The sequence below is a fragment of the Toxotes jaculatrix genome, chromosome 7 (genome assembly GCF_017976425.1).
Source record: "Toxotes jaculatrix isolate fToxJac2 chromosome 7, fToxJac2.pri, whole genome shotgun sequence".
Classification (NCBI taxonomy): Eukaryota; Metazoa; Chordata; class Actinopteri; family Toxotidae; genus Toxotes; species Toxotes jaculatrix.
Window position 1 is genome coordinate 9,341,095 of NC_054400.1, and position 24,973 is coordinate 9,366,067.

Here is a 24,973-nt window from a genome sequence, read left to right on the forward strand (position 1 = left end):
TAATAACAGAGTCAAAACAGCCACAGCGAGGAGAAGCGGGAGGGGGGAAATCCACATCAACAGTTCTCATTTTTTAATCTGTAGCGATGAACCAGCGCCTAAATAATATGACATAAAAACGCTTCAACTTTCGCTTTTTATCCATCCTTTTTATTCGTCTTTTACCACCTTTTTTTTTTTGAACAGGTGATATTGTCTCGCTCACCTTTCACACTGCTGGCACACACGGGCACTGGCTCTGCTTGGGCACTTTGTTGCGGTCATCCATCTGCACAGGCGGCTGCAGCTTGTTGGTAAACACGACTCGGATCCCGCCGGCAAGGACTCCCTCTGGCGCATTGATGCACCCGTTTCAGTGGTGTAACGGTGAGCAGTCATTTTATATTGTGAGAGCTGTGTTTGTTCCAGGCCTGTGCTATTTAAAAAAAAAAAAGTGCAGTACAGTGTTATTTCAGGGGAGTGAATCTCTCAGGGCAGATTACAGAAAGAGACTGTTTAGTCTGTGGTTCACTCCAGTGTCATCTAAATTTAGACATTTCCAGTGTGAGAAAAGACCATTTGTCTATACTAAAGAAAAACAAAAGCACTCCTATTAAGACTTGTGTGATGCTTAATAGTGAATTGCCCTGTAACACTGTATTTTTATCACCTCAGTCCCTGGTTCCAGCCTCTCAGATGAGAGGATTTGAATCATCTTAATGTTGTAAACTGAATCACTGTTATTTTGGACTTAAGGCATTTGAATACATCTCTTGGGCTGAGGGAAATAATAACAACAATAGAGAAACTGAGAAGATAAATGGCAGGTTTACATTATAATGTGTTGTAAACCATTCATTAAATGTTTAGTGTACTGCTTATGAATGCTAAATAGTACTTAAAGTCACATGCTTATTGACTATACTTTAACTTACCTACATTATATCTATTATTTTTCTTCAAAGGACCTATACCTTTGCTTTGAAGAATATCTTAAAACACTGATTATCTGAAAGTTTAATTTCCGAATTGATTGGTAGGAATAAGAGACTGCTTGATCAATAGAATCCTTTATTTCCATCTAAATTAATTCCAATTGAGAGCTACACAAGGCCAGTTATTGTTCTGTCTGTATAACATTTACCTGTCTGGATAATCTTGTTTACATTGACAGACTCTATCGGCAGTCTCTCACTTACACTCTTCTTGGCCTCGACCAATTATCTTCAAAAGTCTGAACAACTTCTCTGTCTTGTTGGAAACGGCTGTTTTTTGGGTGCAGAGGCGCATCAGTTGTGCTTAGAGGAAATGAGACCTTTCATTGCAGGGAAATGGTGCGTCAGTGCTTCTCATTGTCACGGTGAGACCTGGCGAGGATGATGGATTAGTGGTCTTTTTCCTCTGACTTCGCCTGTATAAGTGCAGCAGCCACAGCCTCCTCCTCGATGGACTGTTGGCGGTGTTCAGACGAGAACAATTACTCCCTTTGTACTGCCCAACTCCCCTGCTATTCATAGGGGAAATAGTACAAACACACACACACACACACAGTAACACAGTATCAAAGAGTGACATTCTGCTGAAATATGAAGCAGTATCAGGCAGCCACAGCTCAGTGTCTGCTTTGTGTATCAGTGTATCTGTAATCATGCCTATTTGTTCCAGTGTTTATGTGTAACACATGTCATGCATGTCATGCATGTGATGGGGAGTTTTAGGTCCAACCTACTTTCTTCCTGAAAACCAGCAGCAGCCATGCAGGCAGGCTTGAGTGTTTCCCCCCATGTGAACTGCTGAATATTTGATGGGAAGTTCTGTCTTTAGTGCAAGCAGCAGCAGCAGCTGAGGAAGACGATGCAGCTTTGTGTGTGTGCAGCGTATATAGGACAAAACCCCACCAGGCATCTCATAGGAGCTGTCAGGGAAGCTGCCATATTCGAGGTATTTTACAGCTCTAGCAAATCACAGAGGGACTTTCCTGCCTTTCTGAACAACAACACAAGAGTCTGTCACAGCTGAAACTCAATATGACTGACTCAGATTCTCTCTGTCCTCAAAATCAGAACTTTCGCTAGCTAGCCTTCATCCTTTTTCTGCATCTGCGACTCTCGGTGCCATGGCAACGGGGTGCTTCCTGAGTGTGCCAATATATAGGTCAGTGGCCATGTGGGGCTCCACCCAAAGCAAAATATCCTATATAGCTGTCTGGTCTCCATACATACAAAGGTGGAGGAGGAAGACACGAGTGCCCATCTGTACAGAGAGTCGTGACATGATGAATGCACACATGAAGACTTGAATACAAATGACCCAGATTTGGACTGTGAATCTGCAGCAGCTTCACAGGTGATTTGTGCATGTGCAGTGACATGAATACAGGAACAGAGACATGTACTCCCCCCCCCCCCCCCCCTCACTGTGTGTGTTTCTTTGTCTGCTGATGATCGTCGTGAAGCCGATTGTCTGACAAATGTAAACATAATAGAGAAAATTATGTCTACACACCTAACTTCACGTGTCTAGCTACCATTGTGGACACTGATTTTCTAGTATTATGGAAGATCTGATCTCATGAAAAGGAGTTTCCATTTTATGACATTTGACTGTGTATGGGGAAGGGAAACTGTCTGGAGATCCCAAAAACTCCAGCAACATATGTAGTGTAAAAAACAACTTAATTGTGAAAGTAAAAGACCATTATGTGATATTATTAAATTTGTAACTGTTGTTGTTGTAACTGTTTTATAAGCTTATTATATATATTTTTATGTAAAATATATCTGTGTGATATATATCTATAAATCTAAAATTTATGGAAATACTCAAGTGAATATGTGTACCTGAAAATTGTACTCAAGTACAGTACTTGAGTGAATGCACTTAGTTACTTTCTACCACAGGTCTTTATAGTAAAAGTGTTGCTGGAGTTTTGACCTCTTCAGACTGTTTTAATGCAAAATTAAGTTTCTATTTAAGACACTGAAATTTTTTTGGTTGGCGACTAGCCAAAAATTTCTTAAGGGGGTAGGAATTTTGACCCATGACCTGGATATATGTAAAATCCTGGCTACAGCTCTCCACGTTCTTCGATCAGTTTTATTGTATTTAATTCACACTCTCATGTTGACGGTGTTGATTGAGGCTCATGCAAACGTCAGCATCTTTGTTAATGATCGCCTCGTGCTGAGTGCAGTCTCTTTTAACAGTGGAACGTACAGCTATCAATGAAGATCCTCGATTAATGGAGCATCACTGGTCATTCGGAGAGAGTGGAACTAAGAGGTGGGAAGTATTGATCGTCTCATACTGCAATTTCCACCGTGAGGTGGGAGAAATGTCAAATAGAAATGTCAACGTGTTACTTTGGCTGCAGGAGTGACTAGAAATACCAGGATCGATCCAAAAACTGTGCCCCAAGAAAACAATACCCATCACAGGGAAATGAAATTGGTAAAGGTCTCCATCCATCCATGCATTCATCCCCTCATCCATCCTTTTGTCCATTCAACCATCCATCCTTCTACGTGTTCCACCATCGTTTGTCTGTTCATCAATTCATCTGTTTTTTCCATCTGGCTGTTTGTCATCTATACATCTCTTTGTCCGTCTGTCCATTTACCCATCTTTTCATCTGTCTGTTCATCCATCCATCCATTCATCCACCAGTCTGTCAGTCCATCCCTTTGTCTGTTCATCTGTCTGTCCATGTGTCGATTCATCTTTCTTTCTTTCTATCCTCCTCTCCATCCATCCATCCATCCACCAGTCTGTCCGTCCATCTGTTCATCCACCAGTCTGTCTATCTGTCATCCATCGATCCATCCTTTCATCTGTTCATCCTTCCTTCCACCTGTCCATCCATCCATCCACCTGTTTGTCCATTTCTTTCTGTTCATTTATCCATTTATCATCATCCATCCTTCTATCTGTCCTTTATCCAACCATCTGTCCTCTCCTCTGTCTTTCTATCTATCCATCTACTCGTCCATCTATTTATCCTCTAAAATTCTAGCTGTACAGTTTCATACTGTAGAGTTAGTTCCTGCAGTAAGATAAGTTGCTGTTGTGTGGTTTGGAAGGCCAAGAGTTTGGAGCTCTTAACTATGATTAAACAATGCACCAGCTGATTTCACTGATTAGCAGTTTGTCTCTGGGTGAAGGTGTGCTAAAAAGTGAAATCGGCTGGCGTAGTGTTTGATCAAAATGAAAACCTGCAGACTCTCTCGGCCCTCTGTGGCACACGGCCTCCTGAGAGGTTCGTATCAACAGACGCCGATTGGTCCTGTGTTAGCGCTGATTCACTATCGCTCACTGGGTTAGCGTGACCCTGATCTCACAAAGCGCCCTCTCACATGCAGATACTGACCTCTCATTACTCATACAGACACACAAAACATAAGTGTGCTTTCTGTATCTCTTTGTCTCTGTCCATCTAATCTACAGCTGTTTCTATGCACCAGTCTTTCCCTTGGTTCTTGAGATCTGGAAATATGTGGTTCCTCTCTCTGTTCCTGTATTTATACATGATAAATAACATAATAAACACAAACGCATTAAATACTGTAAACCGCACACACATACTGCATTCTGTCTGATGTCATGCCACATTTGTTCTTAAACCTTCAGCGGAGGGCAGTGCTATTTTCTTGGTAAAACAAACACACACAGAAGTGTGGTGTCAAAGCAAAAGCGATGGGACAAAGGAGGGCACCTTTAATGGGAAAACCATCTGTTTGGATTGGAGCACACTGCAAAGTTCTCCTAAAAACACTCACTTCAGCACATGAAAACATTAGGTTGCTGCAGCTGTGATGTACTGGCAGTGTACATGGATGAATCACCTCCTCATAGAAGATACAGATGGATTAATTTAAAAAGATTTTGGTTTGGTGGTTGGGATTTAATGCTGCCATTTTAATCAAATTGCACTCACTGATCCTCAGTGTCAGTGCTATGCAAGTCTTAACACTGAGGAACTAAACTTCATCTGTGCTCAGAAAATATTTCATTTTAATTTCACTAAAGAGGCCATAGACATGGCTCCACTATGGTTAACTGTTACCTTCTCGTCTGTCTACTTTAATGCTGTTAAACTACACTGACCTCTAATCAGACAAAGACATGTGGATCTGTCATGTTAAGAGATAAAACGCTGCTTAGATACCATATTAACTGTTTTAACATGTTTAAGTACAACATTGGAAAAGACTAATTTTCCATCACAGGAAAGTGCAGTGCCTGTCTTTCTCTACCTCTTTTCCCTCAACCTTTGTGTCTGTGTTTAAAGCTTCAAGCAAAGCTTGCATTGGAGGCGGACACAGCTGCAGGTCTGACCCTCAGCTGCCCATGTACAGTTGCATTGACTTGTGTTTTGCATTTGTCTCCACCCCTGACTATGTTCTTCCTGCAAATGTGTTTTTAAATGTTTCCTCTGTCTTTGTTTAGGGTGCTTCTGTGGTCTGGGACTGGTTTACGCCAATAAGTCGTGCACCATGCCACCCATTACCTTCCAGGACCTGCCTCTGAACATCTACATGGTCATCTTTGGAACAGGCATATTTGTCTTCATCTTGAGCCTCATCTTCTGCTGCTACTTCATCAGGTGAGGGGCAACAGAAATTTGTGATTAAAAGCAAGAAATATGTGGAGAGAAAAACAAGAAAAGCAGGAGCCAGAAAGTAAACATAGTAAAGATGAAGGTCCTATCTGCCCAAATATCAAGAAGGCAAGGTTCTTCTTTGTTAGTTCAAGTCAAACCATGATTCATTCTCCAACTAGCTGCCTGAAACTGTTGCCTTTGCTCATCCACTTCCCAGTATGAAGGTGCATCTGGCTACTGTGACCATTTAGTGTGAGTGAGTCGAGATATTTTAGTCTGGACTGGACTGGTGGAGTGACTGACAAACAGACATTGTTGTCCTTATAAACTTCCACAGTAGGGAGATTGTGTGTGCAGACCAGAAACACAGTGAGGGAGGGACGGAGGTATGAAAAAAATAAAGGAACAGGGTGACCTCTCCTGCTGCTGGCTGTGAACTCCCTGATGAGTTGAGGGGACGTTTGTGTCTGAAGGACGGGATATGAGGCAACAGGAAGCAGCCTGTCACAATGTGTGAGGACAGCAGCAAGGAAAACTGCAGAGACACTGTGCTCAGAATAAACACGGCCTGAATAGCACACAGTGGGAGTACACAAACTCATCACACGTGAACGTCTGTGGTGTACAAAACCTCATCAGGAAACATCAACACCTGCAGTAGGGTTTGGTTTTTCTTTAATCTGAGCTTCCTGGATAATTAAGCATCTGTATTTGGTAAATTACCTGACATCTCCTGATGTGATGAGCTATTTTTGGCATGCGATATGATTTTGAGTTGCTCTCCAAATCAGCTGTGATATCAAAATGTCAAACAATTAAAAAAGACGCGTCTGTCGGCTGGAGACATACATAGACAGCATGCTGTCTGGAAAACATAGCAAAACACAAATGGAAATATCAGAATACAAATGCCTTTCGGTAACAGTGGTAGCTGGTATTCAGTATGTGGCACTTTTGGCTCAGTTTTGTACATTTTCCTTCTGTGCAGCTCATTCTGTTTCTATAATTGGATATAACTGAATCCTAGCAACTGCACCAAGTGAAATAGTTGACAGTGCCATCAATCTAATCAACTTTTAGCTGCAGTTAAAACATAAAACACTGAGGTTTAAAGTTCACTCTTGACCTCAAAACACCAGCTGAAAAAAAAAAACTTAGCACAAGGTCTGTTTAGAGCTGTTGTGGGCCTTTCAATCATTTCGTTCTACATATAAAACTAACATTTTGGGGTATTTTGGGGTTTTTATTTTTTATTTTTACTATTAATATATTTCATGTGGCCATAATGAGTATTTTATAATAACAATTAAAACCAAACAGGAGACAGACACACTTGGAGACTTGCTGGTGATCATAAAGTAGGATTTTGCAGCTACAGAACCTGATAATTATCCTCAGGAATAGGTGGAGACCAAAACAGAGCTAGAAGGGGAATGAATATAAGATATATATTCACTGGATGGCCATAGACATGGCTCCAAATTAATTCTAATGTTTCTCCCTATCTCCTGGACGTGTAGATATTTAAATAAATATTTTTAAACATGTTCACCATATCCACTTAAAAGGTGATGATGTAAAGGAATAAAGGAATAAAGGAAGGAAGGAACTGACTAAAAAGTCTCACCTCAAGGTCCATTCAGCAGCTGTTCTGGAGCTTTCAGTTGTATCACATGATCGTCTTCTGCAGCAGATAGCATTTGCTCAGATGTCATTTAAGATACAGGGAATCCCTGTGTTTCATCTCTCAGGCAAACCTCTAACCTAAATCAGACATCAATTTAGAGTAAGTTTTTATATTTGTGACATTTTTGTAGTGTAGTTACTGCCTAGAGAGAAGAAAACCTTGCAAAAATGTTGAGTTAATTAGTATCAAGTATTAACAAAAGCATCCATTAAGCATAAAACCAGAACTCATCTCAGTATTTATTTTTGGATTTCTAAAAACCCAAGTGGTGGTGATGAGGTCAGGCACATTTCTGTAATCCTGGATGTTTTGTTTGGCCTGAGCTCACCACTAAATTGACCGTCAGCTCTTTCAGAAAAGCTCGGATCCTTCCTGTTTCTTTTAAAGCACTTGCCTATGAATCATAGTGAGTCACTTTTCTTCGGCCCCATTAACATGCTGAAGGTAGTCTCGGGTAGGAGTGTGATTGTGAATTCATTTATAGACCAAGTGATTCATCAGATGAATACTGAGTGATGAATGCCATTCTCTGTTGGGAGCATGTTTCCTATTATCCCACTCAGACAAGCTCTTGCTAAATCCTGTGTGTCAGGAAGTTTGTGGTATTTTTAACATTACGGTGCAAAAATCTATGCCTGTCTCGATTCTTCTCTGTAAGGAGTCCTCCTGTAATTATATGAAGCAATTATATAAAGTTTTCTGAAATGCCTTGAAATCAGTGTGAGGTTTGCTGATCCTTTCTGCTTCTTCTAATATTGCCACAAAGTGGGGGTGTATACAGAAGTACTTGGAATGTACAAGAGTGCAAAACCACAAAGGTGCCATAAACAGACACCAAAAATATCATATCTTTGACTACACCCCAATCTGCTTTAACAGCATTGGGTTTATAGTCAATAACAGAGCAGCTAGGCGGAGAGATATTTTGAGATCCACAAGGTGCAGGGGCAAGCTGCAGGTGTTTTTAGCTATACAATAAAAGGACTGGGAACAGAGATGTGAAGCTGCCAGAGTGTCTTTCCCCAAATAAATTCAGTGAGTCATTTCATTTACTGTCAGACTGGACCTGTGAAATCTCCTTAGGGTTCATATCCCAAAGCAACAGGCAGTTTTTAAAGCTTAACAATGTTGTTCATTAGCCAACAGGAAACATGGCTTTTTAGTGTGCCCAGTCAAACTTCTAATATTTAAAAGTAATTCTCAAATCTCCTGCAGCCCTGTGACACTGGGAATGGTCATACAGGCACTATCTTAACTGCAGAGGGCTGGAGGACAAACAGAGCCTGAGAAAATAAAGTGACAGTTATCTCCTAAATGCTATAGCAGCAGAAATGGCAGGCTGGAGGTCATCTTCTGACACATGTGAAACAGAGTTAGCAGCTTATCAGAAGAGGGACAACTGTTAAGTTGGTTAAATCTGTGTTTTTAAGTCTGTGGAAAAATACAAAAGCAATACACATGACTGTAGAGCTCATTTATTTTACGACAGTCTGACAGTGAAACTGTGGAGTCTGGAGTGTATCATTGGAATAATGACAACTTTTTCTTGATCTGCTTGATCTACTGTGGTTTGGACTGTACCTCATTTGAACATCACTTTGGACAAAAGTGTCAGTTTCCTTGATGTGGGGTCTCTCCGCTCTTAGCCTGGTCTTCAACAGGTGGAATGGTGATCAATCGGATTGAGATTGTGTGATTGACTCGGCCATTAAATTGTTTGGGAAACTAAATACAGAGAAACTCGTTATAAAGGAGTCTAGCCTGGAGAGGGGGCTGAAAACTCCCTCCTGTCTACATGTGTTCAGACAACAGGATATGTGTCTGTAGAAGTTTAAGGAGAATGTTTGAGATGTTGTACAAAGGATAAAAGAAGAACTATGAGTTTTACCTCAAGACCACCCGCAAGACCATCTTCACACTGTGATCGAAAGCAAAACACAGTGTTAATGATAATGTACTTAATGAAGTGCAGCCTGATGTAAACTAATAATAGCCACAGTATTCTTATTAAGCACGTATGGCAGGATGTCTTAAAATGTATCGGCATGCTTTATGCCTTTGTGTGTCAAGGATGACGAGTCACAGTTACTCTTGTCTCACTAGAGCATCTATAAAAACACACTGAGAGAAGAAGTAGTTGCTCACTCAGCCAGAAAGTTTTTTGATGGCTGTTTGAACCCACTTACAAGTGTCACAATAAAACTCAGAAAGACATGCTTTGTTCGTGGGTTCATAATTACAAAACCATCCACCACAAGGATATTCCTCCTCCCCTGAAAAGCTCTCCTCTGGCTTCTTTGGCCTTATGTTTAGGATCGTTGTTGTGCTGAATGATGGTGATGAAATGTTCTCCTCTGAGTTTTGGTGCATGTGGCTGAATCTGATTTCACAGAACGCTCCTGTACACCTCTGCATTCATCCTGTCACCATTCTATGCCATTTCCTTTTGGCAGCCATACATGACCAAGCCATAACAGAACCACTGTCATGTTTGACAGATGAGGTGGTGGCTTTGGGTCATGATGATTTTACTTCTTTTTTCTCCACGCTTTCCTCTTTCCATCATTTTGATAGAGGTTAATTTTTATTTCGTCAGTCCATAGAACTTTTTACCAAATCTCTACAGGTTTATTTTTATATGTTTTTGTGAACTGCATCCTGGCCTTTCTGTTTTTGAGGCTTGTGGTGAATACTCTGAGGTTATGGTTATGAAGTCTTCTCTTAATCGTTGACAAGGAAACATGTCCGCCTACATCCTGGAGTGCATTCTTGACTTGCTGCTCAGTCAGTCATAAAGGTGACTTTTTTTTTCACCATGCAAATCATTTTCTGCTCATCCACAACACTTCTGTTCCTCGGCTCTACCAGGTTGTTTGCCATTTTCTATTTTTCCTGTGCTCACCTGCTTTTTTAGAATGTCCCCAGCTGTTGATTTTGGCAAACCAGCTACCTTTGATATCTCTCTGATAGATTTTTCCTTTTTTTAACCTCATGATTATCTTCTTCACGTGCATGGCCACCTCTTTACATGCATGCAATAAGTGTGCAATTACTTTTGAACCCTTGCAATTCAAGCTCTATGTGTTAAGGGGGCTTTATCTTCCACATTTTTCTCTCTATATTTATTTAAACCAAGTATTAAAGCTGAGACTTGGCACTTTCATGTATTACTCATTATTTGGGTAATACCAACTTAACACAGAGCTAGTAGATGTCCAAATATTTAAAGTTTGAATGATATAGATCAAGTTTTCTCAACTTTTTTGTTTTTTACAGTGTGGAACATACAGTTTTGATGAGAGGTTGTTACTGTAAATTCATATACTGTACACCTGTGGAATTCAGTTGTTAATTCATACAGTAAAACTGGTCAACTGTAGCTGTATGAGGATTTTTCTGTTCTTGCAAACTGGGCACAATAGCTCAACTTAAACACTAAAATCTCTCCGTCATGCCCCCCCTTTCACCCACTTCACATCATTCTCTAGGCATGGGAAACCTCAACACATGTAAAACGTGTATCCTCACATTGTTCTACATGGAAGATTGTTAGCAGCAATCAGTGTAAACAATAAACCGAGTGACAAAAACAACGAATAACTGTAATTTCCTTACTTGAAGCACTGACTCACCCAGATTTGAGTTTTTTTTCTCAGACCACAAATAAATAAGCTTACACCTTTCATCTCAGATGCTCTTGCTGCATTTAATTTCAGCCCCAAATCACAAACAGTGATAGACATTTGAGTCTATGTTTAGTTGTGTAAAAACAGGAGGCCAAAAATAACCGCCTGAACAGACAGGGCTGGCCAAGTGATAAAGATCTCCTCTCCATTGTTGGTTTTCGGGGTGGTGCAGGGATTCAAAGAGGCAACATACTCATTAGCTGTGTTTGTGTGTGTGTGTGTGTGTGTGAGAGCATGTGTGTGTGTACTTACATGATTACTTAACTGTGTGAACAATGTGTGTGTGTTGCTGCAGAGGAACGTGTATTTGTCCATGGATGTGTGGCCATTGTAGCTGTTAGAAAAGACGGTTAATTATCAAAGCAAACCCTGCAATTACACAGCTTCAGTTACTCACAGTCCCATTATTTAACCACACAAGCTTAAATCTGAGCCTGAATCCAGTGACCTGCTGTTAGGATCTTAGGAGCTTAGGATCAATATACAGATATCTTTATCTTTATACCTTCATTTAATGCCACAGTACTTTATCCACTACATTTCAGAGGGAATTATTGTAGTTCTCAGTCAGGTACTTACTTTGGAGATTGAGATTTTATGTTTATAAAAATATGATGCATATATATAGATTAAACTCCGCAAACTAGTTAAAATGGATTCCACTGGAACACTAAAATTGTGCTCACGTTAATGCTAACACACTAATATAACATGCAGAAACTGGCCATATTCATAATGAGTAGCTTTATTTTTGACCATGTTAGTATATTTTAGTGATAACAGATCTGTCCTTTTACTTAAACCTGCAATCACAGGGTTTTTTTCTTGTCACTAGGGGGCAGCAGTAACATATTTTAAACACAACACTGACTTTTCATCACTATAAAGTTGATATAGTCAACAACACATTCGGCAGACATGGAGCAACATTATCATTCATTTGGAGCCATGTTTCTGGCAACCTGACAAATGAAAGTCCAATATCCATGGTCTTTTAGCTCTGTTTTTGGTCTCTATCAGCTCCTGAGGGAAATATCTGGCTCTTTAGCAGATAAATGCTCCTCTGTGTACACCAGCAAGTTTCTTAACTGCATCGTTCTGTTGGTTGGTGCTGAGCAGACAGGGTACAGTGAGCTTTTAGAGCTTTTTCACTGAAAACATCTGTCTGCTGTAGCCAAAAACGACATTATGAGAGCAGTGAGAGACTTTTTGGCTGCAGCTCTAAAAAAAACCCTACCTGCTTAGCACCAAACTGGAGATAGATACAGTTAGCTACTAGCTGGTGAACATAGTGGAGCATTTAGCAGCTTAAGAACCGCATATGTCCCTCAGGAGTTGGTGGAAGCCAAATCAGGTGGACATGTTGCTCCGTAACTGCTTGATGTGTAAATAAGCAACTGTTTGCTAACAAGTTTGGAAATGTTACAGTGTTGTGTTTTCAGCTGTTTCCTCTGTGGCCAAAAAAATCAGTTAACACAGGTTTTAGTACATTTTTATGACAATCATTCTGCTTCATCATGCGTTTTCATGTGGAGGAACAAGTTTCAGATCATTTGCAATACCACAATGTCAAAATTACTAATACAAGTAGTTAAAAAAAAATCTGAAAAAAAATCTAGTTCTGCATTTATAATTTTAAATCCAGAGATATTAGTGGAATTGAAGTGAAATCCATTGTGGTACTGGATTGTTATTAATGATGCTTTTGTGTATAAGTAACCTTTTACTGTTGTAATTGGTGGAAGTGATGCTAAATTTAACTAATGTTTGGTAGTTTATAACAAAGATAATCATGTTTTGAATGTTAATTCACAATCAAGGCAACTGATAACTACAGCTGTCAAATGCTAAATGTAGTTGAGTAAATATGTAAAATAATTTTCACTTTCATTTTGAAGTATTTTCTGCTTTTATTTCAGTAACTGATATTAATACTTCCACCATCAGTTTAAAGAGGAAGTACAAGCAAAGTTATTTATTAGTATTTTTTCTCTGTTTATCCACAGCAAACTACGACACCAAGCCCAGAGTGAGCGGTTTGGATACAGAGAAGTAAGCATGAGATTTATACTTTTCACATTTTAAGGTCTAAATCAAAAAATCATTCTTATACGTATTTTGTTTTTGTTACCCCACAGGTAGTTTTAAAAGGAGATCCAAAAAAGTTGAATCTTCATGGGGTAAGAATGTGATTTACATGTACATCCACACAGGTTCCTTTAAATACTCTCAGTGAGCCAACAGCTTAAAACTGTTACCAAAAATGACCCATGATATTTTTATCAAATGACTGTCCTTTCTCACTTTGTCCTGTTTGTCACTCACGCAGCAGACATGCGCTGTGTGTCTGGAGGACTTCAAAGTGAAAGACGAGCTGGGAGTGTTGCCATGCCAACATGCTTTCCACAGGAGGTGAGTACAGGAGAGCCCTTGTTGCCACTTTGCACCCGCTTGGGCTTGTTTAAATGAAAATGGTTCAATCTGAAGTTCAATGATAAGTTAGATGGATAAGTATACCTGACTGCTGGAGTTCCAGTTCAACAGTGCTTACATTCATTCATGTTTATATTTCTTTTTCCTGCTCATTGCTAATCAGTGTAAGAGAGAAGTGTCCTCCCATGCTTTGTGTTGATGTCAGGTAGTACCTCTAGTAAGATCTTATAGCAGAAGCATGGCTGATGCTTATTAGGTGTATTATTTTGAGGTATTCCTTTCCTCAGAGTCCTCATGAACATGAAGAGCATTTTTTTCCCAGCTGACATCTGGACATATCAACCAGTAGAGAGTAATTGAAAGTGAGGAATAAGAATTAACTGAATTTATTTGACTTATTTAGTGCACACAGAAGGAAGATTTGAAGAGATGTGTGAAGTGTCTGGTGATTAAACCCTATCTATCATGGTGGAGTCGTTTTACCAGGGTACTAACCCGTACAGGAGTCTAGACACTGGTGGTGTTGGTGGAGTAAGTCCAGCAGGTGGTTGATGGAAACTCAGTTGAATCTCCCTGAACATCCTGGAGGTGGCAGGTTGTGCCATAAGTGGGTCTGCAAAACAAAATGACAGAGATGCAATGATATTTAAAGACTGGCTGGAGGAACACAGCAAAATCAGTGGTCAGTTGTACTGACATCAGATTTGTGAATGTCAACTGTTACCAACATAAGTAAATTCATAAAGGCAGGACATTTAATAGAATATTATATACTGTGGTACCGCTGCTTTTACTTAAGTAAAAGCTCTCATGGGTCATAAGTGTGTCTTTTGTTTAGATCAGTGTCACGTGTCAAAATGAGTGAGATGAATCATGATCTCTTGTTGCAAATTTGGGAAAGAGGATCTCAGTTTGCCTTTTTCTCTTCATGTCTCCTGTCTGGGTTCTTTTGCACAGATGTCTGGTAAAGTGGCTGGAGGTTCGCTGCGTCTGCCCCATGTGCAACAAACCCATAGCCGGCCCCCCTGAGCAGCACCACAGCATAGGGACTCTGCTGGATGAACTGGTGTAACCTCTCAACACCTACCAGTCTGGGTGGGACACTGGAGCCCGGCCAAACCAGCTGGTATAAGTTAGTGACCAACAGGGAGAGGGACACTGTTTTGCAGTTAAAACATCGCAAAACACCAACATGATGATAGTAAGTTGGGGTAACCTAGTTACCACCCAGAGGAAGACTCTGAAGATGCTGTTTCCTAGCAACCATCTCCGAGATGGCAACACGACACCTTGTGGTGTCTGAGAGATTATCTCCAGCCACCCACACATCACTCCACCACTCTCCTTTCAACATCCCCCTCTCCACCCGACCCGTCACATCTTCTCTTGTTGCCTCGAGTGAGGTTAATGGCACCACTGAAGTGGAGGAGACACAGTTGCATTTTTCACAGAGATGTGGACAAATGAGTGTTGAAGGATGAAAGCGCTGGGTAGGAGGCGCTGATCCCCTCTGAGCATGTGCGGGTGCTGTATGTCACGGTGGGTACTGATACAAAAAAAATATCAATAGTGGCTGTGGTTATCAAAACTCCTGAGGAAAATGGATCTTGAATTCTTTCAGACAAGGAGCTGTGAGACAAGGCCACAGACAAATTGATATTTTTTGCTCAACATCCCTGGCAATAGCACAAGGACATGTTAACAGAAGTTACACTGCTAACAATACAGCAAATTCTTAGAGTTTATAAAAAAGATTCAGTAGAGAAAGGGTTTAACAAAGGCCAGGAGAGAATAATAAAATAATACTGTAGACAGGGCTGAAGTTACACTGGGGAAAAAATAATGGAAAAGGTGGAATATCTCATCAGTACCTAAATTATTCATATTACCCAGAAGAAGTGGCTCAAGCTGTGGCCAACTTGTAGCAAATTAATCAGTGTTTTCATCAAATCTTTTTCTTAAAACTGATCTTTTGCTGATACTGAGTGTAAAATCCAAACAGGTGCCCACATCTACAGTAATATCATGTATGTTCTACATACTGTACATGCTCCAGTTGTGTTTTTTTATGCGGGGATGTTTTATTGTTCAGACTTGGTTTTATTGTGTTAATATAAATGGAAGGAACTGACTCCTCCTGCCTCTCACTGTAACAGTTTGGTTCTTTGTTGGAATATGTGTTTTTTGGGGTTTCTTTTTTTTTTTTTTTTTAGATATTACACTTTGAATTCACAAAAAAAAAAAAAAAAAGTTTCCATGCCTCTGTCCTTATAAAAAATGTCAGATTAAGGCTTGAATGCAGCACAGCACATCCCTTGTCTTCAGGTGTGGTGAATGTTTTATAAAAGTCTATGAAGTATCAGAAATGCTGCTTCATCTGGAGACAAGGGAAGCAGCAGTACAGACCCGCGGTGTTGTTCTGTGAATTCACCTGGGAAGCAACTAAATCTCACTTTCACACACAGCATTTTTGAGGCATTATTTCTGGTGATTTTATTATACATTCCTGGGTTGTAGTTTTTTATGTTGTTGTTATTTACAGTGATTCAGAAAGCAAAACACTGCCTAAATTGAGCACAAACCTCACAAAGCACATTGTCTTGATACAGTAAGGCACCTGCACTGAGCACACACCCACACACCCACACACACACACACACACACACACAAACAATTGAGGCTGTTGAATTCACATCCACGTGCCAAGAAAAGAAAAAAAAATGTCCTGCTGCATTTTCAGCACATGCAGGAGAAATGTTCACTCTGGTCACATTCCACATTTTGTAATCCAACAGATGTAAATAACTTGAGACAATAATAAATACAGTTGTCGGTTGTGCGCAGCCTCCCTTGTTTCCTAATTTCCCAGTAGTCATGTATGTGGCGCCACCATCAGGAGAAAAAATGTATTTCCTCGATTTGTTTATACATAAATACTAAATACTGCTTCAAGGCAGATAATGAAGATACTTAGAGATTTCAAACAAAGTATTGCCAGATTTCTTCTTGTTTGTTTGCAACCCTGATAAATATATATACACACCATTCAGACACAACATTAAAAGTGGTAACCGGTTTTAAGGTTGCGGCTGATCAGTGTGGATAAAAAACAGGGGTGTGCTGAACATGTGATGCTTTTTAAAGTTGTCCATGGGACCACTTGTAAACAAACCAGAAATCTCATGCTAAGACAGAAACACAAAGGACCTACATTTAGCAATATTCCACTTGTGGGAATAACATTTAATACAATAATATAATGGTAGTAATAAAATAACAGTAAGCAGTGCACTAAGACAGAAAACAAGTTCTATTTCTTGCCTGAAACCTTTGTCTTTTCCTTCAAAAAATATTTGACTTGATTTTTAAGCCACTTCACTGTGTAATAGCACTCACATTTCAGAAAAACTTTAAAACTTTAATAATAACAATGAATTATTAAATACTGTATTACAAGGATTGCACTTATACTGGGCACTGAGGATCCATTCACAAGAAAGACGTAGCAAACCTTAAGATTTAGAGGAGTCAGCGCTCAGGAGTCGACATCCAAATGAAAACAAGGACCATCTGTACGCCGCCTCATTAAATGTGCAAGACCCCATCCTATTGGTGGGATCAGACTGGTACCTAGCTATTTCCCCACAACAGATTGCAGGTGGCAGAGCATCGAAGTCTGAAGGGCATTCCTTACTCCGGTTGCCTTCTAATTAGACTTAAGGGCAGAGCAGTGCCTCGGAGGACCTGAGAGGGAATTCAGGATGAAGGCAGATGGTGTGAGATCTCATAGGGATAGTAGGGGAAGACTGGGTCTGATGGAAAAAGAGAGAGAGGGAGGTGCTGGGAAAAGGTGGAGACTGAGTGGAGAGAGGATGGGAGAGAGGAGGTCCTCAGTAGTTCAGTTCAGTCCTGTGAGGCCACTTCAGCCTTCAATTTTGACAAGTCAGAGAGCTGCTTCATCGTTTCTGAACAAGTCAACCTCTCACTTTTTTTAAAAAACACTAACAAAAAGAGATTTCCTACAAGACGACAAACACCTGCAAACTCTATTAAGATGCTGTTTTGTAACCTAAAATAGTGACAGTAGTTTAGGATAATGGACATCCAATTATAACTTTCCTGAGATTCACAGCAGCTGGTGAGTATGATTGAAACTTTTTAAAACTTTTCTGTCCTTAATTACAACCTTAAAGCATGTAAACTGTGTATTGTGTGGTCAGGTTTGCATGTTTCAGCTTGTGATCTCAGTTTTTTTGCAGTTTCATGAGAGCTCATAAATCTGATGACCCATTGTGATTTACTGCCTGTAAGGTGTTCAACCGAAATGACAGCGAGATGAAAGCTTTGCCGTCATTTCAAATAGATGAAAGGACTTTGTATGAGCCACTAGAGATGAAAGATTACAACCATAACTAAAATATTTAAGCTGCAAAACTACTGATGCTGTGGAAGGATTTGATTAGCATACAGAGATCAAAACGCGCTGAAATGTTTTATTAAAAGTACTGATCCTAATGGTGGACTGCTTTAAAAGGGTCTGCATGCATACATGCAACTCTAATCACCAATACATGTTCCCTCACACACGCGCACGCACACACAGACACACGCACACATGCATGCACACACGCAGACACACACTGCTCTTGGGTGGACCTGGAAACATAAGCAAGTCTTTCATGAGATCAGCCTCTACCTGAGCAATAAAGAGCCAACTGTGCTGTGAATAAACTGATGATGGCAACACACACACACACACAGGGTGGAGAGAGACAGAGAAATGCTTGTTTCTGTCACTTCCCACCTTCAACATCGTGGCATTCAGAGTGAATGTAAGGTCAGGTTATTTCTCTTTCTGTGCATTTTACAGCAGCTGAACGAAACCTGACCAAGTCCAACGGCAACAAGACCAGGGCGCGTGGCCTAGTAACGAAATAAGCCGATCACGGAAACACTGAGGCACATCAGGACAAGACTGACTATGCTGGTTGGTTTGCTCTCTCCAGTTATATTGGATTTGTTAGATTTTTTATTATTGTTTTCATGTCCTTGTCTCCAATGTTCTGTTCCTGTCTTTTACTAAAATTCTTTGAGGTATGGTGAGATATTGTGATAAAATGCTAAAAAAAACCATTTTCTATAACCACTGCATTTTAGCCAGCATAGATGTAGGGATGGGAATGTCTGTCACCAACTTTTAGATGGACTGAAATTTTAACATTGATATTCCCCAGAGGATGAATCACTATGATTTTCCTTTACCTCCTCCATGAGGTTAACTTTTTTTTTTTTGGTCATTGTAGGAAATTTCCACACTCTGGTGATGATCTCTGCACTTAAAAGTGGCACAAACACCAAAAAGTCCAAAAGAAATGAATGTCCAGATGCCCTGTGAGGATGTTGCCTGTGGATGGGACAGATGACAACGATATGAGAAAACAGGACAACATCTTTTTTAAAAACTGTATTTTTTAATCTATAGTTCTGGAGCTATGGGTTACTCATCTTTTTGTGGGTGCACCTCCACATGACAGGAGCACAGCCATGATTTTATAAGTGTCTAGTGTTTAAAAAAAAAATTGTTTAAAAGACCATGTTTAAACGGTGGCTGCTGGCCCTTGTGGCCCGTGTCGGCCTCATTGTGCTGGGCCTCTGCTGCTGTCTGTCGCTGTTCTACCTCCTGGCTTGTAAACCTGCGTCTCGCAGCAACCAGCAGTCTCTGCTCTGGTCTGGAGGGGCCACCAGTAAGGAGGGATACATGGCATTATTGCAGGAGAGGGAGGACTCTCACAGACATTACATCAACAGCCTGACAAAGCAGATAGCCCAGCTGAAGGAGGCTCTCCAGGAGAGGACGCAGCAGCTCCAGGAGTCCCTGGATAAAGCAAAAACCAAAGGGATTCTGCCTCAGGGTCTGGAGAGTCTGCACAAAACCCCCACACAGTCTGATCTGAAGGTAGGGAAACATGATACAGGATGACAGATGCAGAAAAGATGCAGAGTTCATGTCGGCTGATGAGATAAATGAAGTGTGACACTATAGTAGTAGTAGTAAATGTTACATCATGTCTTCCAGGAGTTCTTCCGCTGCCAGCTGAACCAGGCGGAGGTGAACTCAGGTGTAAAGCTACCAAGCGAATATGCAGTGATTCCTTTTGACACTTTAACTCTGCGGAGGTAAGTGGGACAGTTGTTCATCATTAAGGACAACAACAGGAGAGCTTTCAGGGCCTCCAGGAGTACTGTGTAACCTACTCCTGATGTTGAGTCTGAACTCATGCAACGCTGTCTCTTCATAGAGTGAGGTTTTTGTTGCATCACTCAGGGTGTACCGGCTGGAAATGGGACTGACCAGGCACCCTGAGGAGAGGCCTGTGAGGAAGGACCGCAGGGACGAGCTGATAGGCACTGTGGAAACAGCTCTGCACGTCCTGAATGGACCTCAGCAACACATGGACAACACCAGGCGGAAGCACACGTACTCCCCTTCAGACTTCATAGAGGGTGAGAAAGATCTCAGTTCAGTAATTCATGTATTCATCTTCTTCACGTTTACATGTGGTGAAACCTTGGAAAAATGTTTATCAGTCCATTGCTGGACAAACACATGTAGAGAGACAGTAGCAGTAGTAGTTTCCAGTGTCCACCTACAGTAACTTGCATGCCTGGGAGGAAACTAGGAAGGATTATTTGACTAAACTGCTATTTCACTGCTTCATGTCACATCATTATTGTGTTTGATATTGTGTTGATTTTGACTGATTTGTATTCAAGAGGAGATCTTTTACCACTGTCAGATGAAGGGATATATCACAACCTCTTCTCTCAGAGGATTGGTCCGATACTCCAACTCAGAGTATCTGCTGATACCAAGAAGTGATGTCTTTTCTGCAAATTTAGAATCTATGCACCACACTGCGCAGAGCTCATTTAAATCTCTTGTATGTAATTTAACACTGTGACTCTGAGTCAGGAGCCTGCTGTGACTGAATGATGTGGCTGATTGCAGAATCACTGAATTTTAATGATGACACTGACAAAAAATGGATCAGTCCCACTGAGCTGAGACCACATCCATTTAACAAGGTGTGTATCAGCACTGATACTTATTCTTCCCCAACCAATCTGCCAAAGTCATTTTCAGTCCTGTGGTTGGGGTTGCGAGCAGGAGCAGCTTGATGTTTTTCATGATGATCAAATAGGCAGATTTATTTGTTGTTATTTCTGCATTTTCTGTTATTTATTATTTTGCCATTTCAACAACCTCGAGAGCTGCATTGATCTCAACCACATATGTTTCCATTCAGTTTTTCCCTTCAGTTAAGTGGTTTTGTTTACAATTCTTATGGCTCTCTTCTTAAATATGAATATTATGTTTTATCATATTTGTATTTGTACTGTATGTACTTCCCCATACTTGTGTAACAGTAAATTATACAGTATATGTGACTATAAGGGAACAGTAAGAAGTATATAATGAAGCTTTACTTGCTTAAAGCAAGTAAATTACTAAATTTATTTAAAATCACGTATAAATTTGTAATTTATACATGATTTTTAGCATAATGTATTATCTTTTATCACTCCCAGACATTTAATTTTAGACAGTCTTTCAACTCTTTTTGCTTTCTTCATAGGTTTGCTATATTTTTTTTATTCCCAAAAAGTCTTGATTTAGTCTAAAATCAGTGACAGTTTGTTTAAAATACAACCAACTCATTGCAAACTTCAAATTTCCACTGTATCCACAGGTGGTTTCAAACTATTACCACAACAAGATAAATTAGGATCATCTGCCAATAAAATACATTCTCATGAATAAAAAAATCTTGTTAACATTTTGTTAGCAAAATGTTTCCCTCTTCTCTCGGTCACAGGGTTGACTCGTACAGAGCGGGACAGAGGAACGGTTTATGAGCTGACGTTCAAGGGCGACGGCCCACAGGACTTCACGCAGCTTGTACTCTACAGGCCGTTCGGCCCCGTGATGAAGGTGAAGAGCGAGAGAGTGGACACGCGCAGCATGCTCATCAACATCATCGTGCCTCTGTCCAAGAGGCCGGACACATTCAGGCAGTTCATCAACAACTTCAGGTATTATTTGTGAGTGAATTAACATACTGCCACCCATTCACAGCACAGAACAGAAGGACTGCAACAAGACTTCACTGATTATTATTGAATTGAATTGAATCCTTAACATGTGATAATTTGTTGGGATCGCAGACATCTCCTGCATTATGTGTCATCCAGATCACTCAGGTTGTCTGGCACAGCTTCACTAACTGTTCACAGGGTCAAAACTAAACATGAAGAGGAAGCATTCAGTTTTTATCCACCACATCTCTCTCTCAGTTCTTTTAAATCGGAGCTAAAGACTTTGTTTGTCACTGCATTTTATTCAGTTAAACTTGGGACTATTCATGTCATGTCACTGTACCGGTGCAAGAATTTTTGCCAGATTTTTTTTATCTTATATTTTATTTTAAACATCATTTCTTTTCTTAAAAGCTTTAGTGTTTAATTTGTGACTATTGCCTGATAAGGTCAGGTAGAAGTGGGCCTAATACATGCCTCCTCCTGTGTTTTTGGTTCAGAGAAGTGTGCATCCAGCAGGACGGCAGGGTTCATCTCACTGTCGTCTACTTTGGTCGAGATCAGCTAGACCAGGTGAAGGCCATGCTGGACCAGACCACCAGGTAATGAAGTCCATTTCCATTTTGAACATCAGCTAATGTCACATTGGGTTGGTCTGTTGAATAACACGTTTAAACAACATTCACTTAGAGTACCCCCCTGTGATCTTGGACAACACAGTCCAGGTTTGACACAGGTATGAAATCACAGACATAGATTACTGCAAGACAAAGATGAACTCTGTATGTTCTCCTCAACTCTTTTAGAATTTACCCTCCCAGATGTGTTTGTGCTGCACTGCAGATGTTTTGGCCATGAAATAAATAAAACTGTAAGTGAGGGAGTGTCAGTGTTTTAAAGCTGCAGGCTAATAATAAGCTCTGAACGCCCTAGACCTCCAGGGAGCAACACACACATCCCTCTATTATGGGCAGGATAGGATGATAAAATCGTAATGTGTAATGTTTTTTTTACTTTTGGCTTTTGGGAGAAAAATATTGGAAATTCTCTGTGAGCTAGTGTTATATAATGTTATAGCACTAATGAGACTTCAAGTCTAAAGTTGGTTGTTTCTAAACAATTTTTCTCTCTGAACATTTCAAATTACAATACTCAGAAGCATCAGTGTACACAGAGATTAATCCGTGTCTTCCTCTTCTTTCCCCCAGAGAGACTCGGTTCAGGAGCTTCACTCTGATACAGCTGAATGAGGAGTTTTCTCGTGGTCGGGGCTTAGACGTGGGTGCCAGGGCTTGGAGGCGAACCCAGAACGTCCTGCTCTTCTTCTGTGATGTTGACATCCACTTCACAGCCGACTTCCTAACTTCCTGTCGTCTCAACGCAGAGCCTGGTGAGAGACAGGGTTGCGCAACATCAAGCAATGTCAATCATTTACACATGAGCTTTTTTAACATTATGCAACACCATGTCTTGTGTTCTTGTGTCTTCAAGTGTTCTCCAGCCTTGATTTATAATATAACCTGTTTCTACAAGAATAAAACACAAATAAAAGACGCAAAATGACCACAACTAAGCGCAAAACAACCTCAAAGAGAAACTAAACATTCTTAAACAGACACCATAAAGAGACTCAAAATGATCACAAAGAGACACAAAACAGCCTCAAAGAGTCACAAAACAACCACAATGGTGCACTAAGAGACACAAAATGGTTTCAGAGACAAAAAATGACTACAAAGAAACAAGACAAAAACAACCACAGAGAGACACAAAACGATCAGACATAGAAGACAGACAGAAAACAACGATAAAGAGAAGCTCTAATCCAGCTCTGTAAGCTCTGTGAGTCTCTGGAGAAGCTTGTTTGTTATGCTTCTGTTCAGGTCTGGTGGTTACTGTTGTTTGTACTAACTACCCAGTTGTTATTCTTTTCTCTCCCATCAAACCTCTACTGTTGCTGCAAGTAATGAAATATACATCAAATACCAAAGAATCTTTTCCTGGAAAGAGAGAAAAATCTGTTTGTTTTAAAAAGTGTTTAATGTTTAAAACAGAAAATGTGTTTACTGCTGGTATTTAAACTGTTTTTGTCTCAAGGTAAAAAAGTGTACTATCCAGTGCTCTTCAGCCAGTACAACCCATCTATCATCTACAGTAATGAGACACATCTACCCTCTGTTCAACAGCAGCTGGTAGGTTAAAAAGAAAAAATGAATGAATGCATCAGAACAAAACGCTGTCACAATGTATGAGACTGATTACTACTCTTTTTTTAGGTCATAAGGAAGGAAACTGGATTCTGGAGAGACTTTGGGTTTGGCATGACATGCCAGTACAGGTCTGATTTCATCAACATAGGTAATGAAAAAGCTTGCATAATGAAAAATTTCCTTCATTTCATAATTTTAAAGACTTACTGCAAAATACCACTATGTCCTCTTCTTAAATAACTAGTTTAGGTAAAATTGCAAACCTGACTCTGACAAAGCGTTTATATCTTGTTAGTTTCTGCCTTCTGCTGTTTTGAACTCAGCGTTCACAGACAAAGTTAAGTAATACGCATCTCTTGATTCTCACTGCACACGTCTAAAGTTTGTCTGTTTCCTGGCAGGTGGATTTGACCGTAGCATCAAAGGTTGGGGGTTGGAGGACGTGCACCTGTACAGGAAGTACCTTCACAGTAAACTGATGGTGATTCGCTCTCCGTCTCGCGGACTTTTCCACCTGTGGCACGAGAAGAACTGCGCAGATGAGCTTCCTCTGGACAAGTACAAGATGTGCATGCAGACCAAAGCCATGAGCGAAGCCTCGCATGGCCAGCTGGGGGAGCTCTTCTTCAAACGAGAGATCGAGGCTAATTTAAATTCCAAAGGAGCACAATGAGGACAACCGAGTAAGAGATTATGTATATTCTTCTTCTGGTTTTCATGCTAATTTATGTTAACCTACATTACCTGAAGTCTTGCCAGAGAACAAGATTTTCAGGTAGGTAATGTTAAAAGAAGAGACAGAAGGTGATTTAGTCCAATGATTTAACTCCATGAGAACAAATTCTGTTTTTTTATCTTTTGTGTTAATAAAAGGATGAAGGCTATGATCTATATTTGTCTCTTTTATGTTTGTTCCTCCACAGAAAACTCATTGAGAGAAAGAAGCAAAAAATATCTTCCTTTCATCAGTTTACTTGATAGTTTTATTTATTTATTTATTTATTCATTCATTGGTTTGTTTAAAATCCAACAGTGGCTACTCTTCCTGGGGTCCATTCCTGGGATCTTTTTCAAACAATACTTCAATAAAAGAAGATATATCTATACACATCCTTTTAATTCCTACTCACAAAAATTCTCGCAATACATAACACAACTACTACAACACAGCAGCACAAATACAAGTGTGAAAGGTGGCTGCCTACATCCATATCACATCTTCAAGAACAGAACAGCAAACAAGTAAATCATCAACCAACAAGTCACTCAGTATTCAACACCA

General features: G+C 40.2%; 2 protein-coding genes across 4 annotated transcripts; both read left to right on the forward strand.

Moving 5' to 3' along the window:
* The first annotated feature begins 6 nt into the window (after window positions 1-6).
* rnf122 (ring finger protein 122) lies at window positions 7-16,195 on the forward strand. Of its 3 annotated transcripts, none has more exons than XM_041041359.1 (6): window positions 7-366; window positions 5,425-5,581; window positions 12,958-13,003; window positions 13,090-13,131; window positions 13,281-13,363; window positions 14,342-16,195. In XM_041041359.1, exons 1-6 carry the CDS (start codon window positions 342-344, stop codon window positions 14,454-14,456), a joined length of 468 nt encoding a protein of 155 aa, XP_040897293.1. In that variant the 5' UTR covers window positions 7-341; the 3' UTR covers window positions 14,457-16,195. The 3 variants fall into 3 exon arrangements, with proteins under 3 accessions (XP_040897293.1, XP_040897294.1, XP_040897295.1); XM_041041360.1 differs by having other exon boundaries at window positions 13,284-13,363; XM_041041361.1 differs by lacking the exon at window positions 7-366 and adding an exon at window positions 3,213-3,261.
* A 2,782-nt stretch (window positions 16,196-18,977) lies between these two features.
* Window positions 18,978-24,578, forward strand: LOC121184616 (chondroitin sulfate N-acetylgalactosaminyltransferase 1-like). The gene is made up of 9 exons (XM_041042406.1): window positions 18,978-19,340; window positions 19,461-19,561; window positions 19,710-19,888; window positions 21,262-21,478; window positions 21,982-22,083; window positions 22,690-22,871; window positions 23,579-23,673; window positions 23,758-23,839; window positions 24,093-24,578. Exons 1-9 carry the CDS (start codon window positions 18,978-18,980, stop codon window positions 24,362-24,364), a joined length of 1,593 nt encoding a protein of 530 aa, XP_040898340.1. The 3' UTR covers window positions 24,365-24,578.
* Window positions 24,579-24,973: the final 395 nt, after the last annotated feature.